The following is a 22635-nucleotide window of genomic DNA, read 5'->3' on the forward strand; positions in this document are numbered from 1 at the left end:
ATGCAGCTCTCCTGACTCTGCACTAAGCTACTAAGAGCTGAGTCCTTTTGCCTGTCCTGTCACATTCCCATAGCTGTCCTCTTCCCTTTGTCCATCATAAAAGGAGTATTTCTACCCCTCAAAAGAATGCTCCCCAGATGTGAATGTGGAAAATAAAAACCACAGACAACATTCTTCTAAGGACATGCTAAGCCTCTCTTCAGCGGCCTGCGCTCTTCTGAGTTATGAGTGCAGAGATTTAATATCACCATTAATGGTGGATTACATCTGACATCAGTTGTGAACATTTGAGCTGTCACAAACCAGCCCCATGTACCCACTGCAGCTGAGCACAGCTGACTCCTCAGCTCCTCACAACTCGCTCAGCCAGCACAAACCAGAGAAAGGAAATGCATTTCAGTTGGGGGGTTTTTCTATGAAAAATGGAGTGGCTTTGCTCAGAGGAGTCTGACCTCACTTTTCTCTCGCCTTTGCTTTTTTGAACCAGTCCCCCATGCCAAGAACCAACAAATGTCCAACGGCAGCTCCATCACTGAGTTCCTCCTCCTGGCATTCGCAGACACACGGGAGCTGCAGCTCTTGCACTTCTGGCTCTTCCTGGGCATCTACCTGGCTGCTCTCCTGGGCAATGGCCTCATCATCACTGCCATAGCCTGCCACCACCACCTCCACACCCCCATGTACTTCTTCCTCCTCAACCTCTCCCTCCTTGACCTGGGCTCCATCTCCACCACTGTGCCCAAAGCCATGGCCAATTCCCTCTGGGACACCAGGGCCATCTCCTACACAGGATGTGCTGCTCAAGTCTTTTTGCTCGTCTTCCTGCTTGGAGCTGAGTACGCCCTCCTCACAGTCATGTCCTATGACCGCTACGTTGCCATCTGCCAACCCCTGCACTATGGGACCCTGCTGGGCAGCAGAGCTTGTGTCCACATGGCAGCAGCTGCCTGGGGCAGTGGGTTTCTCTGCTGTGCTGCACACGGCCAATACATTTTCTATACCACTCTGCCAGGGTAATGACCTGGACCAGTTCTTCTGTGAAATCCCCCAGATCCTCAAGCTCTCCTGCTCAGACACCTACCTCAGGGAAGTTGGGCTTCTTATATTAAGTTCTTTTCTATTTTTGGGGTGTTTTGTTTTCATTGTGCTGTCCTATGTGCAGATCTTCAGGGCCGTGCTGAGGATCCCCTCTGAGCAGGGACGGCACAAAGCCTTTTCCACGTGCCTCCCTCACCTGGCCGTGGTCTCCCTGTTTATCAGCATGGGCATATTTGCCTACCTGAAGCCCCCCCTTCATCTCCTCCCCATCCCTGGACCTGGTGGTGGCAGTTCTGTACTCGGTGGTGCCTCCAGCAGTGAACCCCCTCATCTACAGCATGAGGAACCAGGAAATCAAAGATGCCCTGTGGAAACTATTTGAATGTAATCTACTTCAGAGTAATAAGGCACCCCTTATCCAACTAGGGTTCCCTCTGTATCTCAGAAAGAGCCAGGACTAACATCTTTACATGTGTCTGTATTTTTGTTTTGTGTTTGGGGGTTTTTGTATACTTTGGGTGGTTTTTTTTTTATATTAGTATTCATGACGAGAATACCTCATTGTACATATCCATCCAGGCTGCCTGTTTAGATAAACTACATAGAAAGCAGTGGGAAGTTAATTCTCTCAGCTCCCATCTCTGCACATCTCCTCTGGAGCTGGGGGAGCAGCCCCAGCATGCAGGAGGGTTTGTCACTGAAACCGGGGAATAAACCTCGTAACACCAATGTAGTGTTAAAAGGCAGGCATTCTTTATTGCAGCCCTGGATGCACGGGGGATAGCTCCACCCAACGTGCATGCCAGGTGATCATCAACACACAGGTTATGTAGGATCAAAACATACATATTCATTGTTTTTCTCAGAAAAGGCAGTCTGTGATAATAATTTCTTGGAATTAATTTCCATATTTTCCTCCCCGTCATGCATGCTCAGTGATTTGAGTCGGTGGTCTTCAAGGGGTCTCTGGTGGTCGTTAGTGGTCACGCACTCGTGTCCACTTGATAATCCTCTTCTACTGGACATGCGCAGTATTCCTGCTGTGGGTGCACCTGTCCATAACAACTTACTTCATAAGATTAATATCTCCAAACCTTCTGTTTGGTTTGGTAGGGACTGTACACAGAACATAGCAGCATTGTACATTGCCATTGTCAGTGAGCTTCATTACCTATTACCTTGGTTACAAACTATTTATCTCAACCTGATTCTATAGTTTCTGTTTCACAGCCCCTATCCCACGGTTACACCAGTGTGGTCTTCCAGGGACTGAGGAATGGCTCAGGTGCTCCTTGGTGGTGGACAGCACCCACACAGATGCTGAATGGACTCCAACTAAGCTGCCTGGGGCTCAACAGCCTGTGATAGGGCTGATGGCAGATGAGTGTTTTTCTGGAAGGAATCAGGAGCTGCCAGGAGAGCACAGGGGATCTGCAGGGACAGCACGTGCCAGGAGGTCAGCAGGGAATGGAGCCCACTGAGCATGAGCCTGTCCAAGGTGAAGTGATCAAGTGCTAAAGGTGGGTGTGAACCACCAAGGGAGGGTTCTGCAAGCCCAGGGGACACAGCAGGCACAGGGAAAGGAGCCTGGAGAGTGGTTCGTTTTACCATCAGTGGACTTCCATCGACTGGATCCAGTGCAGCACCCAAACGCATCTCATGGCATTGGCAATAAGGCAGGTCACCTCTGAGCAGCCTCCATGGCCACACAAGAGCCTCCGCGGGAGGCAGTCAGTGGCAGTGATGTCCCTGAGCTGGGTCTGCCTCCCAGCCTGACCAGCATGTCCCTGGCAGAGTCCCCCTGTGACCCCAGGCCCCACAGCCCACTTGCTCTGCAGAGCAGCTCCACCAGCTCAAGGGCTGTGGAGAGCATGGGCAGGGGGTGTAGGCTGGGATGTCTGGGCTGGGAAGTGCCAGCGAGAGGGAAACACCAGTGTACACCTCAGCTGCGTGAGTGTGCAGGAAGGGGGCACACAGCAGTGTCCTCGCACAGCCAGGCCTCCTGGCAGAGACATGAAGCCCCAGCAGAGCAGGACGTGCTCTGTGCCCATGTGTGCTGGGCACCCCGGGAAAGCTGCCCCGGGGTCATTGTCACACAGCAGCCAAGAACAACCACCATCTCCAGCACTGGCCTCCCACCCCAGCTCAGAGGGGTTGTTTGTGCCTCCACAGAGGGACACTGAGTGACCAGGTCACAAGGCCATGTTGGCATCGTACAGATGAGTCGTAAGCATGCACATGGTGTGCGTGTGGTGGGATGCACCTGAGTGAGCACAAATGCCCACAGCTGTTCCTGGGGACACCATGAAGGTGTGTGGGACACACAGTGTCCCCAAGTCGCTTGATGTAGAGAGTAACGTCCCCTGGGAAACCACCTGCATGCAGCACTGGGATGGGCTTCCTTGACCCCAGGTGCCCGTGTCCATTCCTCATGCCTTGGGGCACCTCAGACGAGTGCAGAGCAGGGCGATACAGCGCAGGGCTGAGGTGCCTCCCAGCCTCCTGACGTGGCAACAGGAGCCCAGCGAGACACTGTGACTGCTGCCATGCACTGCCTCTGCGTCTGCAAGGGAAGGACTCGTGTCTCTGAACACCCCCGTGTGCATGAGGAGTGCCTGAGGCCAGACAGCTCAGGTGTGGGCACCTCACAGGGCCAAACCTGCTGAACCTTGTCAAACCACAGTTGAATGCAGTTTGTTAAATTCCAGCCAACTTAGGGAACTCTGTCAAATTACCGTTTTACCTCAACGCAACCTATTGCTGCTTCTGTCTTTTGAGTGACGTGCATTCCACTGATCTGCAACACATACGCAGTCCTGGGCAGGGAAAGTTTTGGGATTGGGCATGACACAATTTTTCATATTTTTTTATTTTTTCATAAATTTCATATTTTTTAATGCTCTTGCCTTACATATGCTAAAAAATATATTCCCTCCCTTTGAAATAAAATAGAAATGAAGACGACAAGGAAATAATCTAAAGAAAAGAAAATATGTCAAAGCACGTCTCATTTTTTACAATTCCTCATAGTTTTGTTTTCTTTTAATATTCTGGTCTTTCATGGGATTTGTGTTTCTTTTCCTTTTTGAAAACAATCTTGTTTTCCAGAACTGGGTTTACTTGTAAGACACTAATGCCTTCAGTCTCAGGGACACAGAAGCTCGGTGCCAGTGTAGATGCCCTGGGACCCCTTGCCCAGCCTCCACTTGCAGCTCCCCAGGGACTCTGGTCTCCCACAGCTCCTCTCTGACAGCTGCCAGTCCCAGGCAAGCCCCTCAGCTACTCTGGGGCCCCTACAAGTGGCTGTGGGTGGTTTTGGTCACACAACTGAGATCTGCCTGCAAAGGTGAACAATGGTTTTAGATGTTCAAAGAGATGTCAGCACATTTTTATCAGCGGAAACATTTGAGTACTCTTAACGAAATGGCAATGTTTTCCCACCAAGCCAGCATGGGGATTTCCATTCTCTGTCTAAAGCATTTCTTGTAGGACTACACCTTGTGGAAGGTGCACATCACTAGATGCAGCTTGGCCATGGCATACAGTCCAGGAGAGTGTTTTCATAGAATCATAGTACTATAGAATGGGTTGGGTTGGAAGGGACCTTAAAGGTCATCTTGTTCCAACCCCCCTGCTGCGGGCAGGGACACTCTCCACTAGACCAGGTTGCCCAAAGCCCCATCCAGCCTGACCTTGAACACTTCCAGGGATGGGGCATCCACAGCTTCTCTGGGCAACCTCTGCAAGGGCCTCACCACCCTCATAGTGAAGAATTTCTTGCTAATATATAATCTAAATGTACACTCCCTTAGTTTAAAGCCATTACCCCTTGTGCAGTCGCTACACTCCCTGACAAAGGAGTCCTTCTCAATCCTTCCTGTACACCTCCCTTAGGTATTGGAAGGCTGCTATAAGGTCTCCCCGGAGCCTTCTCTTCTCCAGGCTGAACAAGCCCAACTCTCTCAGTATGTCTTCACAGGAGACATGCTCCAGCCCTCTGATCATCTTTGTGGCCTCCTCTGGACTCGCTCCAACAGCTCCATGTCTTTCTTGTACTGGGGCCAGCAGAGCTTGATGCAGTACTGCAGATGGGGTCTCACAAGAGCAGAGTAGAATGGGAGAATCTCCTCCCTCGACCTGCTGGTCACGCTGCTTTTGATGCAGCCGAAAACACGGTTGGTTTTCAGGGCTGCAAGCATGCATTGCTGGCTCATGTTGAGATTTTCATCAACAAACACACCTACATCCTTCTGCGCAGGGCTGCTCTCAATCCATTCTCTGCCCAGCCTGTAGTTGTACTTGCGATTGCCCTGACTCATGTGCAGGACCTTGCTCTTGGCTTTGCTGAAGTTCATGAGGTTCACAGGGGCCCATCTCTCAAGCCTGACATGGTCCCTGTGGACGGCATCCCATACCTCCAGTGTGTTGACCACACCACACAGCTTGGTGTCATCGGCAAACTTGCTGTGGGTGCACTCGATCCCACTGTCCATGTAGCCAACAAAGATGTTAAACAGTTCCAGTCCAAATACTGACTCCCAAGGAACACCACTTGTCACTGATCTCCACTTGGACATGGAGCCATTGACCACAACGCCTTGAGTGCGACCATCCAGCCATTTCCTTATCTACTGAGTGGTCCCTCCATTGAATCCGTATCTCTCACATTTAGAGACAAGGATGCCATGCGGGATTGTGTCAAATGCTTTGCACAAGTCCAAGTAGATGATGTCTGTCACTCTTCCCTTATCCACCAATGCTCTTACACCATCGTTAAAAGCCACATAATTTGTCAGACATGATTTGCCCTTAGTGAAGCCATTTTGGTGATATCCCAGTGCTGGTGTGACTCCTGGTGCCCATGGAGCAGAGCCTCCTTTTGAAAATGAACTCATTCAATGCTTAATCCCAAGGACAGGTTTGGCTGGGGATTAAAAATGCCAGCAATGCCTCAACACACCACCCTCACCTCCACTGCTTATCCCCTCCCCCTACAGAGGTTTGGCTGGGAAGGGACCTATGGAGGTCTCTAGCACCGTGGTCTGCTCTGAGCAGGGAGAACTTGAGAGTTCAATCAGATTGGTCAGTGCTTTCTCCTGAGCCAGCCCATGTCCATGGAACCATCGCAGTAAGAAGGGCGAGAGCCCTGCCTGGCTGGGGGCTGGGGGTAATTCTGAGGTGCCAGCAGTGTGGGAGCTCCCTGGAGCATTGTGTCTGCTGTGGGCATTCCCTCCCCTGTGCAGATGCAGCCCCACACATGGCCCCCCGGCCCTGCTGTGCACATCACCTGGGTCAGGGGGTGTTCAGTGGTGGAGAAAAGTCTCCCTTGGCATCATCCCCCACAGCAGCTCTCAGTGCCCCAGCCCCCAGCGGCCCTCCTGCTTTGGCAGCCTCCCCCAGCACCCTGCCCCTGCCCAGTCTGAGCTGCATCCCAGGTGCTGGTTCCCAGTCAGCCCTGCTCTGCACTTTGCAGGGCTCTGGGCCAGGACAGAGGCTGGGCAGGACTGCCTCTCCTAGTGACACGGGCACTGAGTCCCGCAGGACATGGCAAAGGTCAGCCCTCCCAAGGACCATGGTGAATGGCCAGGGCTGGAAAGGTGGCAGGAGGAGATGGGTCTGGCAGGAGGCTCCTGGGGCAGTTTCTCCTCTCAATGCAAAATCCAAAAAAAAGCAGGCGAGATATTTAGACTGAGGGACTCTTCTGGAGAGCCCTCATGGTCATGGTCTGCATGTTCCCAGGTTCTCCTTTGCATGCTACCTTGATCTGTGGGGATCACAAAGGCTGCAGAGGACCCAGGAGAGCCCTTGTCCTCTCTCTGGTCACAGCTGGACCCCAGTCATCCAGCTCAGCCCCAGGTGAGGAGCTTTGTCTGGGAGTGACTTGTGGGGTAAAGAGCTGGCAGATGGGTGGGGGAGGTTGTCCCAAGAACATGTCCTGGTGGTGTGGTGTAACCCGCTATGCAGCTCAGCCCCACACAGCTGCTCGCTCACTCCATCCCAGCAGGATGGGGAAGAAGAATATAAAGGGTAAAAGTGAGTGAACTCGTGGGGTGAGATGAAGGCAGTCTCACAGGTAAAGCAAAAGCTGCGCACACATGCAAAGCCAAGTCAGGAATTCATTCACCACTTCCCAGCAGCAGGCAGGGGTTTAGCCCTGGGCAGGAAAACAGGGCTTCATCAGGAGTAACATTTGCTTGGGAAGACAGATTCCAAATGTCCCCCCTTGTCCTCCTTCTTCCCCACAGTTTTTTTTTTGCTGATCACGACGTCACGTGGTCTGGAATATCCCTTTGGTCAGTTGGGGTCAGATGTCCCAGCTGTGTCCCCTCCCAACTTCTTGCCCACCCCCAACCTACTCACTGGTGGGGCAGGGTGAGAAACAGAGAAGGCCTTGACGCTGTGTAAGCACTGCTCAGCGACAGCTAAAACATCGGTGTGTTATCAGGACTGTTTTGGTCACAGATCCAAAACACAGCACCATGCAAGCTACTGTGAAGAAAATCATGGTCTGTTACTGGTCATCTCTGTCCATCTTGGTTTTCTTGCAGATACCAGGATTCTTTGGGTGAATCCAGCTTGGGCAATCGCTCACCTTGGGGTGGGTCCAGTCACTGCACACCACAGAGATCTGCAGACAGCTGCAGATTCCCCTCCGGGGGGATGTCCTCTGCACTGTCACGTGTGGGATAGCCCTGGCCATGACCCTCTGTGACCACTCACCATCTCCACTCTCACCACACACCAATGGTTGAGTCCAAATCCCACCCCTCAGTCTCTAACAGCTACCAAAGTGACAGTGAGCTTTTCTCTCCAAAACGCAAGGAGAAACAGGCCCTTTTGGGGTGAAATTCCTTGGGCCTGTTGGTGACATCAGCTTTGGAAGAGCAGCTCAATCATGAGGAACTGAACTGAGGAGATGCCACTTTATTACAGAGGTGCGATGAGAAAGTCTCCTCTGACCCAGGGTTAGACATCCCTTTTATACAGGTGAGACAGAGAAAGTTCATTCCTCAGTAGAAGTCAGACGACTCCAAACATTTCATTAGGAACACAATAGACACAAATGAAAAAAACAGAAAACTCTGAGGATAATGATAAACAAAGAAACAAAATAAAGGCCTGATATTGGTTACCCTGGCAGTCACTTGTGAAAGAGAGAGGGGAAGTATATCATAACTGAGATAAATTTTTCATGAGAAACATTCATGAGATCACTTTCCTAATGGCCTCCTTGAGCTCCTGGTTCCTCATGCTGTAGATGAGGGGGTTAGCTGATGGAGGCACCAGCGAGTACAGAACTGCCACCACCAGGTCCAGGGATGGGGAGGACATGGAGGGGGGGCTTCAAGTAGGCAAACATGCCCGTACTGATAAACAGGGAGACCACGGCCAGGTGAGGGAGGCAGGTGGAAAAGGCTTTGTGCCATCCCTGCTCAGAGGGGATCCTCAGCACTGCCCTGAAGATCTGCACATAGGACACCACAATGAAAACGAAACAGCCAAGACCTAAAAAACCACTTAATGTAAGAAGCCCAACTTCCCTGAGGTAGGCATCTGAGCAGGAGAGCTTGAGGATCTCGGGGATTTCACAGAAGAACTGGTCCAGGGCATTGCCCTGGCAGAGTGGTATAGAAAATGTATTGGCCGTGTGCAGCACAGCATAGAGAAACCCACTGCCCCAGGCAGCTGCTGCCATGTGGACACAAGCTCTGCTGCCCAGGAGGGTCCCGTAGTGCAGGGGTTTGCAGATGGCAACGTAGCGGTCATAGGCCATGACAGTGAGGAGAGAAAACTCTGGTGACATCAGAAAGTAAAAGAAAAAGACCTGAGAAGCACAACCCACATAGGAGATGGTCTTGTTGTCCCAGATTAAGTTGGCCATGGCTTTAGGGACAGTGGTGGAGATGCAGCCCAGGTCAAGGAGGGAGAGGTTGAGGAGGAAGAAGTACATGGGGGTGTGGTGGTGGTGGCAGGCGATGGCAGTGATGATGAGGCCATTGCCCAGGAGAGCAGCCAGGTAGATGCCCAGGAAGAGCCAGAAGTGCAAGAGCTGCAGCTCCCGTGTGTCTGCGAATGGCAGGAGGAGGAACTCAGTGATGGAGCTGCCGTTGGACATCTGCTGGTTCTTGGCATTGAGGCTGGTTGGAAAAACGAAGGACAAGGAAAATTAGGACAGGTTTCTCTGAGCAATGCCACTCCGTTTTTCATAGTAAAAGCCCCATGCTGAAATGCATTTCCTTTCTCTGGTTTGTGCTTGGTTGAGTGTGTAGTGATGAGCTGAGGAGTCAGCTGTGCTCAGCTGTAGTGGGTACATGGGGCTGGTTTGTGACAGCTCAGATGTTAAAAATCAATGTCAGATGTAATCCACTTCGAATGGAAAAATTCAATCCCTGCTGTCAGGACTCAGAAGTTCCCAGGATACACAAGAGCAGCTTAGTATGTCCCTGTAAGAATTTTGCCTGTGCTTTTTATTTTCCGGTGTCAAATCTGAGGAGTGTTCTTTTAAGGGCTAGAAATACTCGTTTTATGATGGAAAATAGGAAAAGTCTTGAGGAAGGACAGGCCAAAGGACTCAGCTCTTTGTAACTTAGTGCAGAGTCACGAGAGCTGAAGTGTCCATTAGATTGTTACCCACCTGCCCTGCACTTTTGCTTGACCTGCCTTGACGATGACATCACACACATTACCCTTTAAATAATTTCTTTCCCAGCCCAGAGGTGTGGTTGTGATTGAGAGAGAAGGACACAGCCCCTCTCAGAGAGAAGCAAAGGCCTCTGAGAGGAGAGAACTGACCTCCAAGGGAAAGCTCAGCACTCCCTGGGATCCTACAGCACAGCCCTGCTCTTCTGGGGCAGCTCCCAAGCCCAGCAGCACAGGCAAAGCAGACAGTCCGATGTCCTGAAGATGGGATGTCCTAAAGGCAGAGTCACCTCCTTGCTCAGCAGACAACGCCCAGCAGACCTGGAGAGGGAGGGACCAAAAGAGAGCAGGCTGAAGGCAGCCTAGCCCAGGGCTTGTCTGCAGTTTCCTCCCACTCCCTGCCCATGTCTCTGCTGCCTGGAGCTGTCCCTGCCAGGAGCTGTTGCTCTGTCCACACCTCTCCTCCCTGTCCCTGCTCACAGAGCCCATCCCACCCTCTGTGTGCTCAGCTCTGCCCTGCAGACCCCTCCTGGCAGCAGGGCACTGCCCAGGGGCACCTCTGTGTTGGCAGGTCTTAAGGAGAAGGGCAGATCAGCCCTGAAGGGACAACGAAGTTGCATGTTGATGCTTTGTGTAGGCAGAGAAAAGGGTGAAGTGACTTTATCGGGTGCCTTGAAAACCCTGTTCATCACTCAATGTAACGCTGTAGGAGTCTCAGTCTCCTGGACAAACGTGACAGCTCCATTACCGTTTGCTCTGACCATCACAGCAGAGAATTGAAAGCACCAATCCTGGGAAGCACCTTTACTCCCAGGAAGACTCTTCCTTGATGTTCTTATTAAAAAGTGCCCCGGCAAATGTCCCAGGGGTGATCTGGAGCTGTGAACAGCCCTGACTCAGGCAGCACTTTCTCAAGAGCAGAAGGACACTGCCCTGCCCTTCCAGGGGGTCACTCCTTCCACCCACAGCTTCTCCCTGCAGTGCCCTGGGGAGCTCCCCGGGCAGGCTGAGTGCTGACCCTGGCAGGCAGAAGATTCCCCTGGTGTGCAGGGACCGTCCTCTGAAGTACAGCCCTGGGCACCTCCAGCTGAAAACTGTGGCTGCACAGCTATTCAAAGTTGTCTAAAAAAGCCCCCTCTTTACAGATCCCATGAGCTGTGGGCTGTGCCAGCTTGAGGAGATGCCTCCAGGAATGACAGCTGCATTGCCCTGCACCCAGAGACTTACCGTGTCAAGGGCTCTGAAGACTTCTCTTCAGCTCTCAGTCATCCTCCCAGTCCTGACCACCTTTAAGCTCTTCATCTGCCTTGCTCATCTCCCTGAGATACCCTGGCAGTGCCCTTCACCCTGCTGGGCTTTGCAGAGGAGCTGCTCCTGGGCAGAGCTGTCTCTCTGCAGCACAGCCCACTTGCCAGGAGCTCCCTTCATCCCAGGAGCCTGGAGCAGCTCAGCAGCAGAGGGGCAGCCCAAGGTGGCATGTTAATGACCCCTCTGGTGGGTTTGGGGATGAGTCCCTGAAGCTCAGACCCTGAGAGGAGGCTGATGAAGCCTCTCAAGAAGTCACAGTCCGATGCAACCTCCACAGTTTCTTGGAGCATTACTGGGTCCCCCTGAGGGCCATGACTGACAAAGCAACTCTGGGGCTGGTTAGAGCAGGAAAGTGGAGGCAGTGAGGACAGGGAGGCAAAGGCAATGGCAAGGTGGCTCTGATGCTGAGGAAACCTGGGTGTGTTTGATCAAGCCAAAGGGCCAAGCCCTGGCCCCCAGCCCCTGGGAAGGGGGGTCCTACCCCTCACAGAGGGCTCAGGGCTCTTCCTGGGGCAGGGTTTTATTGGGACATGCAATGAGAAGTGCAGGACGATGGTACGACACCTCCCAGGGTCTTGAGTGGAGACAAGGAGGCCATGAGGCCCTCGTGCTGTAAGGGTTAGGTGTCTCCTGGTAGGCCTTGGTGACCCAGACGACAGCCACGGCCAATGGGAGAAAGACCTCAGCTCTGTTGGGGGCTTCCCACTTTGTCAGCTTCCTTGACCATCTCTACCACGGGTTGTCCTATGGTGTCCTATGCCTGCACCTGTTTCCCTGAATGCTGTGGACATCCACTGTGCTTGCCAACCTTGCTCTCACTTGAGCATCTTCCTACCCTTACTGATATCTCTCCATCCTCATGGGCTGTGTGTTGAAATACAAAGCTTTGGCTAATCCAGACTCTTCCTGGGTGGCCTGTTGTACCACAGAACTGCACTTGGAGTGATGTTTTGTTTAGCTCAACGTGACATGAACTCCTCATGTCCAGTCTCAACTTCCAAAGCTTCCCTTTGTGCTGTTATTTCTATCTTGTGTTGTTTCCCAATGTTGAGGAAAACTCCACCATCTCTGAAACCACACTTCAACCAGTCTCAAGGTGGTCTGGGTGGCCATGGTCATCCTAATGCAGACCTGTATGCAGGTGGCCTTGTTCATTGTGAGCATGCATCACTGGCTTCGATGGTGTCCCTCGTAGTGCCCAAGCCCTTCTCCTCAGCGTCACTGCTCAGCCGGTCAGGTACAAGCCTGCCCTGATGACCAAGGTTATTGTTCCTTCTAATGCAGGACTGGCCACTTCTCCTTGTAACCCTCAAGAGGTTTGTGTTGGCCAGAATCGCAGAGATTCTCAGGGTTCTCTGGACTGAAGCTCCATTTGGTCAGCTCCAAACACCTGGGTGCAGGTGGCTCACCCTGATGGTGGTGTCTCTCACAAGATAACATCATGAGGAGTTGCAGACTCTAGAGACCAAGGTAGGAATTATGATGAACAAAATCTCCAAAACACCAAATGAGGTTACAAACCCAGCAAAAGCAGGGACAGCGGTTGTGTTTGGTTTGTGTGGCAAGGTTTTGGTAGTGAGGAGGGCAGCTTCCTCAGGGCTTTTGTGAGAAAATGCAAGAAGCTTCACCCATGTGCAATAGAGCCAATGCCAGCTCGCTCCATACAGACCCACTTGTGGCCAAGGCCGAGCCCATCAGCCATGGTGGTGGCACCTCCGTGACATCATATTTAATAAGTGGAAAAAGAAAAACATCAGTAAGCAATATCAGTCAGAGAGAGGAGTGAGAAGATATGAGAGGAACAACTCCACAGACACCCAGGTCAGTGAAGAAGGAGGCGGAGAAGGTGCTCCAGGCACCAGAGCAGAGATTCCCCTAGATAAGCCCGGGAAGTTCTCCGAGTTGAGTCTGTTTTGCCCGTGGCAGTATTTGGTGAATGATCTCTCCTTTTCCTTCTCTCGACCCACGAGCCTTTTGTTGTATTTTCTCTCCTCTGTGCAGGTCAGGAGGGGACTGATAGGGCGGCTTTGGTGGGCGCCTGGTGTCCAGCCACCACAAATGGGAGTGCTGGTGTGGCACTGGGAGCACTGGAGGGAGAATGTGAGTGGCGCTAGGAGAAATGGAGCGACTAGGAGTGCTGCGGGCAGCCTGGAAGTGGCTCTGGGAGCACTGAGGAGAGCCAGGGAGCCACCATGAGGGCAGTGGGTCGGCACTGGGAACACTGGGGCGAGCCAGGGAGCCATAGTGGGAGAACTGGGGTGGCATTGAGACCAGTGGGAGGAGACAGGAGGCCACACTGGGAGCACTGGTCCAGCACTGGGAGAACTGAGGCGGTGCTGTGAGCCTCACTGGGAGCAGTGAAGTTGCCCTGGGAGGACTGGGAGAGAAGCCAAGGAGCACTGGGGCAGCACTGTCTGCTGTACTGGTAGCACTGCGGTGGAACTGGGAGGACTGAGGGGAGTCAAGAAGCCCTACTGGGAGATATGGGGCAGCACTGGGAGACCTGGGGGAGCCAAGGAGTGGCACTGGCTGCACTGAGGTGGCACTGGGAGCACTGGGCTAAGCCAGGGAGCCGAACTGGCAGCACTAGGGCAGAACCAGGAAGACTAGGGGGAGGCAGGGAGCCACACTGGTAGTACTGGGGTGGCACTAGGAGCACTGGGGTGGCACTGGGAGCTGTACTGGGTTCACTGGGGGGTGAGGCTAGGACCACGAGGGGGGAGCTAGGTGGCTGCATAGGGAGTGGACTGGGTGCACTGGGGCCACACTGAGAGCACTGGAGGGAGCCAGGGAGCTGCATTGGGAGCACTGGGGCAGTACTGGGAGGACTAGGGACACCGAGGGAATTGCACTGGAACCACTGGGGCAGCACTGTGATCTGCACTGGGAGCACTGGGGCAGAACTGAGAGCACTGGTGTGAGACAGGGAGCCACACTGGGAGCACTGGGGCAGATCAAGAAGTGGTAGGACCAGGGAGCCACACTGGGAGCACTGGAGAAACACTGGGAGCACTATGGCTGCACTGGGAGCTCTGGGGTGGCACTGGGAGCTGTACTGGGAGTACTGGGGAGATATTGGGAGCACTGGGGGGAGCCAGTAATTGGCAAAGAGAGCACTGGGAGGAATGGTGTGGCACTGGGAGCACTGGAAGAAGCCAGGAAGCCTCACTGGGGCTGAACTGCAAACACTGGGAGAAGTCCAGGAGTTGCACTGGGAGCATTGGTTTGGTACTGGGAGATGTACTGGGAGCACTTGGCTAAGCTAGGGATGGGCACTGGGACCATGGCGGCTGCACTGGGGGAGCATTGGCATCACTGGGAGCACTAGGAGGAGCCAAGGAGCTGCACTGGGAGCACTGGTGCAGCACTGAGAGCACCGCAGGGAGTCAGGGACCTGCTCTGGGAGTACTGGGGCAGCACTGGGAGAACTGGGGCAGCACTGTGATCCTCACTGGCAGCACTGGAGTGTCACTGGGAGGACAGAGGGGACCAAAGGAGCCCCCCTACGTAAGTAGGATTACAACGATGGACTTCAGGAGAGCTCACTTTGGCCTCTGCAAAGACCTGCTTGGGAGAATCCCATGGGTTAGGGCTCTAGAAGGAAAGGGGGCCTAAGAGAGCTGGTCAGTATTCCAGCACCACTTCCTCCGAGCTCAAGATTGGTGCATCCTAAAGAGTAGGAAATCAAGCAAAGGAGACAGGAGACCTGCAGGGATGAGCAAGGAGCTGCTGGAAAAACTCAGAGGGAAGAAGGAAGTTTACAGACTGTGGAACGAGGAACTGTCCACTTGGGAGGAATATAGGAAGGTTGTCAGAGCATGCAGGGGTGCAACGAGGAAGGCTAAGGCCCACTTGGAATTAAGTCTGGCAAGGGATGTCAAGGACAACAAGAACTGCTTCTTCAAGTGCATCAGCAGCAAAAGGAGGGCTAGGGAAAATGTGGGCCCACTGCTGAATGAGGAATCCCAGACCCTGGAGGTAGGAGAGGAAGTCTAGAGAAAGGAAGACCTTCCCTTGGCTAAGGAGGATCAGGTTAGAGAACATCTAGGCAAACTCAACACCCACAAATCCATGGGCCCTGATGGGATGCACCCACGAGTGCTCAGGGAGCTGGCAAATGCTATTGCGAAGCCACTCTCCATCATCTTGAAAGGCCATGGAGAACAGGAGAGGTGCCTGAGGACTGGAGGAAAGCAATGCACAAGCAAAGCAATGCAGAGTGAGCAATGCACGATTGGGTCACAAAAGAGATGGAATATTCTACACTGCTGGAAAGTGTGTAAACTCTTCTGGCAAGATCTGTCTTTGCACTTGGTCATATGGGTTCTGTGTCATGTGAACTCTGGGTCATGCACCTTGGAAAAGAACCCGAGGCCCGACAATCATCTGAACTCATGCAATCTCATGATACAAAGCCAGGAAAAATGTCAGGAATGAGATTCCTGTCATGTCATAGAATCATAAATTGGTTTGGGTTGGAAGGAACCTTAAAGATAGAATCATAGAATTGTTTTGCTTGGAAAAGACCTTTAAGATCATCAGGTGCAACTGTTAACCCAGCACTGCCAAGTCCAACCACTAAACCATGTCCCTAAGCACCACATCTAGGCATCTTTTGAATACCTCCAGGGATGGTGACTCAACCACTTCCCTGGGCAGCCTGGCCCATTGCTTGACAACCCTGTTGGTGAAGAAATTGTTCCTTATATCCAATCTAAACCTCTCCTGGTGAAACTTAAGGCCATTTCCTCTTGTCCTAGCGCTTGTTATGTGAAAGAAAAGACCAACACCCACCTGACTACAACCTCCTTTCAGGTAGTTGTAGAGAGCGATAAGGTGTTCCCTCAGCCTCCTTTTCTCCAGGCTAAACAACCCCAGTTCCCTCAGCCACTCCTCATCAGGCTTGATCTCTAGACCCTTCGCCAGCTTTGTTGCCTTTCTTTGGACACACTCCAGCACCTCAATGTGCTTCTTGTAGTGAGAGGCCCAAAACTGACCACAGTGTTCGAGGTGGGGCCTCACCAGAGCCGAGTACAGGGGCACAATCCCTTCCCTGCTCCTGCTGGCCACACTATTTCTGACACAAGCCAGGATGCTCTTGGCCTTCTTGCCCACCTGGGCACACTGCTGGCTCATATTCAGCCAGATGTCCACCAACACCGCCAAGTCCTTTTCTGTCGAGCAGCTTTCCAGCCACTCTTCCCCAAGCCTCTAGTGTTGCCTGGGGTTGTTGTGACCAAAGTGCAGGACCCAGCACTGAGCCTTGTTAAACCTCATACAGTTGGCCTCAACCCATTGATCCAGGTCCCTCTGTAGAGCCTTCCTGCCCTCAAGCAGATCAACACCCCTGCACAGCTTGGTGTCATCTGCAAATGTACTGAGGGCACAACCAATCCCCTCATCTAGATCATTGATAAAGATATTAAAGAGAGCTGGCCCCAGTACTGAGCCCTGGGGAACACCACTTGTGACAGGCCACCACCTAGAATTAACTCCATTCACCACAACTCTTTGGGGCTGGCCACCCAGCCGGTTTTTAATCCAGCGAAGCACATGTCCATTGAAGCCATGAGCAGCCAGTTTCTCCAGGACAATGCTCTGGGAAACGGTGTCAAAGGCTTTTCTAAAGTCTAGGTAGACAACATCCACAGTCTTTCCCTCATCCACTAAGTGGGTCACCTTGTCATACAAGGAGATGAGATTACTCAAGAAGGACCTGTATGTGCTATGGGAGGGCCCTCAAGATGATTTCATCCATAAATATAACAGGGATAAAAGGAGCCTTCGCATATAAGCCTTTGTCTGGTCAATATGCTGGTCTGGACATGCCCCGCACCTGAACTCAGCCGTCTGATGTGTCTCCTCGTTCAGCTCCATTTCTAACTCTGTTCCTGGCTGGGAGTGCTCTCTATGCTGTGTGTGTGCATGTGCAAGGAGCAGCTCTATGTGCCAGTGAGGGGAGTCAGACCAGCTGTCACAGAGGCCCACGTGTCTGTGCTGCCGGCTGTGGAGCGAGTGAGGTTACACGTGTCAGTGTGCAATTGGTGGTGAAGATCAAGCTGGAGTCGCTGGTAAAGGTGATGTGACCTGGGACCCAAGGTTGTGTGAGCAACTCCGATGGTGGGACCATGGAGAGGCTGGTTCTGGAGGAGCAGGGGAGTTCAGTGCCAGCTGCTGTAGAGTCTGTGAGTTGACTGAGAGACTTCATTCTGAATGTGTGTGGGGTGTGTGCACATGCACATGTGCTTGTATTTGGGGGGGTGGGGGAGCATGGAGGTGCAGGAGTCTCACCTCTGTCAGGCTGCTGGATTTGGCTTCTGGAGGGATCCATGTTGTCTGTGTGTCTACATAGCTATACATATTCCACTAATATCACCATGCGTCAAACAGCCCCACCCTCATTTCTCCTTTCTCCACTGACCCTGGTTTGGCTTGCTTTGTACCCTCCTTTGGTGTTTTGCAGACTCTGCTCATGGCAATTCCTACCTGGGTCTGCAGAGATCTGCAACTCCTCATGCTGTTCTCTCATGAGACTACACCACCATCAGGGTGAGCCACCCGCACACGAACATTAACCGCTGACCAAACGGAGCTTCACTCCAGAGGGACCTGGAGAAACTCGGGGATTTGGCCAAAAGAAACCTCGTGACGTTGACAAGGAGAATTGGCCTGTCTGGCCTCAGGGAGAAGAACCAAGCTGTCCATCAGGGCCAGCTGGGACCTGCTGTGCTGAGGAGTGACTCTGAGGAGAAGGGGGAATGATGAGTCCTCCCCCTGAGGATGAAGCTGCCCCCTGGCAGCTGCGAGGGACACCATAGGAGCCAGGGGTTTCTGCTCCCTGTGAAGAAGGCCAGTTGCATACGGGGCTGCGTTAGGATGAGCATGGTCACCCAGAGCAGGGGAGTTCTTATGGCCCTTGACACCGCACTGGTAGGGACCCCCACGCATGGCTTTGTCCCAGTTCTGGGCTCCCTCTTTTGCTGGAGCTGGGAGGAGCTGGAGAGTGGCCAGAGGAGACATGGCCAGGTGGAGTTTGGGGCCTGAAGCAGATGGGCTGTGTGGAGGGGCTGGGAGACCTGGGCTTCTTTGGCCCCTTTGCCCAGTGGTGGAGAGGCTGAGGGCAGTCTAGGAGTAGCCTGAGACTGCTTGAAAGGTGTTTTCCGAGATGGTGGAGCTTTTCTGAAAACTGGGAAACATCATGAGAAAGAAAAGATGGCACCAGGTACGGGTTGGGAGGTTGAGATGGGACACAAGGAGAAAGAAATGTCCCTGCAAGTGCAGTTCTGTGGTACAAGAGGCCACCCAGCAAGAGTCTGGATTAGCCAGAGCTTTGCATTTCAATGAAGAGTCTGTGAGGATGGAGAGATATCAGTAAGGGTAGGAAGACGCTCAGGTGAGACCCAAGATGGTAAGCAGGCTGGGTGTCAAGAGCCTGCAGGGAAAGAGGTGGAGGTGTGGGACACCATAGGACATCCTGTGGTGGAGGCATCTGGGGGCAGTGGCAAGGCTGAAAGCCCCCAACACAGCCAAGGTCTTGGTCTGCTGGGCTGTGGCTGGTCTCTCTGCAGGTGATGCCTGTGAGGAGACATCTTCTCATTAGAGCACCAGGACTTCATCACCACCTTGTCACAACCTGTGAGCCTGAGAAAGATTGTGTGGTAGTCCTGCTCTAGGCATTGCACATCCCCACATCACAGTGGCCCAGGAAGAGCCCTGAGACACGTGTGACGGACAGGGTCTCCCCTTCACAGGGGTTGGGGGTCAGGGCTTGACCCTTTCACTTAATAAAACACACCCAGGTTTCCTCATCATCAGAGCCACCTTGCCATTGCCTTTGCCTCCCTGTCCTCACTGCCTCCATTTTCCTGCTCTAACCAGCCCCAGAGTTGCTTTGTCAGCGATGGCCCTCAGGGGGACCCAGTAATGCTCCAAGAAACTGTGGAGGTTGCATCGGACTGTGACTTCTTGAGAGGTTTCATCAGCTTCCTCTCAGGGTCGGAGCTTCATGGACTCATCCCCAAACCCACCAGAGGGGTCATTAACATGCCGCCTTGGGCTGGGCCTCTGCTGTTGAGCTGCTCCAGGCTCCTGGGATGGAGGGAGCTCATTGCAAGTGGGCTGTGCTGCAGAGAGACATCTCTGCCCAGGAGCAGCTCCTCTGCAGAGCCCAGCAGGGCTGAGGGCTCTGCCTGCAGGCACCGAGGGGAGAACAGCGAGGCAGAGAGAGCTGAAAGGCAGTTGGAAATGGCAGGATGGCTGAGAGCTCACGGAAGGAGAAATCTTCAGAGCCCTTGACACGGTGAGTCTCTGGGTGCAGGGCAATGCCGATGGGGTTCCTGGAGGCATCTCCTCAAGCTGGCAGAGCCCACAGCTGATGGGATCTGCCAGGTGGACGCCCTGTGCAGAGTCAAGTTTGACTGGCTGTGAATGCAGGTGTGCAGCCAGGGGTGCCCAGTTGTGTCCTTCAGAGCAGGGTCCCTGCAGCCCAGGGGCTGTGTGCCGGGGCAGGGACTCTGCCACCTGCCAGGGTCAGCACTCAGCCTGCCCGGGGAGCTCCCCAGGGCACTGCAGGGAGAAGCTGTGGGTGGGAGGAGCGACCCCCTGGAAGGGCAGGGCAGGGTCCTTCTGCTCTTGAGAGGGTGCTGTGTGGGTCAGGGCTGTTCACAGCTCCAGATCACCCCTGGGACATTTCCCAGGGCACTTCTCAAGGAGCATTGAGATCCCCCTGGGCAGTGCCCTGCTGCCAGGAGGGGTCTGCAGGGCAGAGCTGAGCACACAGAGGGTGGGATGGGCTCTGTGAGCAGGGACAGGGAGGAGAGGAGTGGACAGAGCAACAGCTCCTGGCAGGGACAGCTCCAGGCAGCAGAGACATGGGCAGGGAGTGGGAGGAAACTGCAGACAAGCCCTGGGCTAGGCTGCCTTCAGCCTGCTCTCTTTTGGTCCCTCCCTCTCCATGTCTGCTGGGCGTTGTCTGCTGAGCAAGGAGGTGACTCTGCCTTTAGGACATCCCATCTTCAGGACATCGGACTGTCTGCTTTGCCTGTGCTGCTGGGCTTGGGAGCTGCCCCAGAAGAGCAGGGCTGTGCTGTAGGATTCCAGGGAGTGCTGAGCTTTCCCTTGGAGGTCAGTTCTCTCCTCTCAGAGGCCTTTGCTTCTCTCTGAGAGGGGCTGTGTCCTTCTCTCTCAATCACAACCACACCTCTGGGCTGGGAAAGTGAGCAGTTTGCAGATTTGCCCTTTGAAACAGGACTCCTCTGCTCTCCTTAGAGTCTTTTTTTGTTCTATTTTTTAGAGAGTAATTTATGTTTGTCGTCACCTTCAAGGCAACAGAATCAAAAGTGCAGGGTATTTCACTAGGGGTCTAATGGACAGTGCAGCTCTCGTGACTCTGCACTAAGCTACAAAGAGCTGAGTCTTTTTGCCTGTCCAGTTTCAAGTTTCTTCCTGTTTTCCATCATAAAATGAGTATTTCTATTCCTCAAAAGAAAACTCACCAGATATGATGGTGGAAAATAAAAACCACAGAAAAACTTCTTCTAAGGACATGCAAACCTTCTCTTCTGTAGCCCGTACTCTTCTGAGTCATGACTTCAGAGATTAACTTTTCCTTTAAAGGTAGATTACATCTGACATCAGTTATCAACATTGGAGGTGTCACAAACCAGCTCCATGTACCCACGGCAGCTGAGCACAGCTGACGCCTCCTCCTCAAAACACACTCAGCCAGCACAAACCAGAGAAGGAAATGCATTTCGAATAGGAATTATTTCTCTGAAAAATGGAGTGGCTTTGCTCAGAGGAGTGTGTCCTAATTGTTCCCTCTCCTTTCCTTTTTTCAACCAGACCCCTTGCCCAAAAAGAGCCAATGTCCAACAGCAGCTCCATCACTGAGTTCCTCCTCCTGGCATTCGCAGACACACGGGAGCTGCAGCTCTTGCACTTCTGGCTCTTCCTGGGCATCTACCTGGCTGCTCTCCTGGGCAATGGCCTCATCATCACTGCCATCGCCTGCCACCACCACCTCCACACCCCCATGTACTTCTTCCTCCTCAACCTCTCCCTCCTTGTCCTGGGCTGCATCTCCACCACTGTGCCCAAAGCCATGGCCAATTCCCTCTGGGACACCAGGGCCATCTCCAATGCAGGATGTGCTGCACAGGTCTATTTTTTTTTCTTCTTTATATCAGCAGAGTTTTCCTCCTCACTGTCATGGCCTATGACCGCTACATTGCCATCTGCCAACCCCTGCACTACGGGACCCTGCTGGGCAGCAGAGCTTGTGTCCACATGGCAGCAGCTGCCTGGGGCAGTGGGTTTCTCAATGCTGTGCTGCACACGGCCAAGACATTTTCTATACCACTCTGCCAGGGTAATGACCTGGACCAGTTCTTCTGTGAAATCCCCCACATCCTCAGGCTCTCCTGCTCAGATGCCTACCTCAGGGAAGTTGGGCTTCTTATACTAAGTTGTTTTGTAATTTTGGGCTGTTTTGTTTTCATTGTGCTGTCCTATGTGCAGATCTTCATGGCCGTGCTGAGGATCCCCTCTGAGCAGGGACGGCACAAAGCCTTTTCCACATGCCTCCCTCACCTGGCTGTGGTCTCCCTGCTTGTCAGCACTGCCATATTTTCCTACCTGAAGCCCCCCTGCATCTCCTCCCCATCCCTGGATCTGGTGGTGGCAGTTCTGTACTCGGTGGTGCCTCCAGCAGTGAACCCCCTCATCTACAGCGTGAGGAACCAGGAGATCAAGGTTGCAGTTTGGAAATTGATGACTAGATGTTTTTTAGAAGTATTATACTGCCCATCTTTTTCTGTATATCACTTGTAACACAACTCATTACCAGCCTAGCCTGTCTTTTATATGTTTTGCCATTTTCGTTATTGCTGATTTTGTTTTATTTTTTTTTACTTATGGTAATGTTGTCCACAAAGAATTTTCATTATTCATACCAATTCTAATTCATTATCGACCTGTTTAGTTAGAGCCAAAGACAGTGTAAATTAATTTCCACATCCCCTGTGTATTAAAACATTAAAAAAGACCCTGCAGTGACATTTCTGACTGAGATTTTTCCTCCGAGATCTTCTCTGGAGCTGCAGAGGCAGTTCCTGTGTACAGAGTCCCTGCACAGCAGATCTCTGACAGAGCTGGTCTCTGTAACAGCATTTCCAGCAGCAAAGGCAATCTCCTCAGGGCACTGCCCAAAGGCTTACGTCTTTTTCCAGTGTTGCTCTCAAGACCATGCCCACGGAAGAGACTCTGAAGAAAACTGTTGCTTTGCTTGTTTCTCCATGGGCGCAGTGGGATGAGATCAGGGTCCCAGTGGGCTCTTCCAGGGACTGAGGAATGGCTCAGGTGCTCCTTGTTGGTGGACAGCACCCACACAGATGCTGAATGGACTCCAACTAAGCTGCCTGGGGCTCAACAGCCTGTGATAGGGCTGATGGCAGATGAGTGTTTTTCTGGAAGGAATCAGGAGCTGCCAGGAGAGCACAGGGGATCTGCAGGGACAGCACGTGCCAGGAGGTCAGCAGGGAATGGAGCCCACTGAGCACGAGCCTGTGCAAGGTGAAGTGACCCAGAGATCAAGGGCTAAAGGTGGGTGTGAACCACCAAGGGAGGGTTCTGCAAGCCCAGGGGACACAG

General features: G+C 52.9%; 1 protein-coding gene and 1 pseudogene across 1 annotated transcript; one reads left to right on the plus strand and one right to left on the minus strand.

Annotated features, from left to right (window-relative positions):
• The first annotated feature begins 510 nt into the window (after positions 1 to 510).
• LOC142598818 (olfactory receptor 2B2-like) lies at positions 511 to 21816 on the plus strand. The gene is given in 5 exon segments (XM_075738242.1): positions 511 to 965; positions 967 to 1285; positions 1287 to 1437; positions 20847 to 21176; positions 21179 to 21816. Coding segments are annotated over 5 exon segments (1893 nt in total).
• LOC142598837 (olfactory receptor 14A16-like) lies at positions 8242 to 9154 on the minus strand (annotated as a pseudogene).
• Positions 21817 to 22635: the final 819 nt, after the last annotated feature.

This window comes from Balearica regulorum, chromosome 31 (assembly GCF_011004875.1).
Source record: "Balearica regulorum gibbericeps isolate bBalReg1 chromosome 31, bBalReg1.pri, whole genome shotgun sequence".
In the NCBI taxonomy this organism is placed as follows: Eukaryota; Metazoa; Chordata; class Aves; order Gruiformes; family Gruidae; genus Balearica; species Balearica regulorum.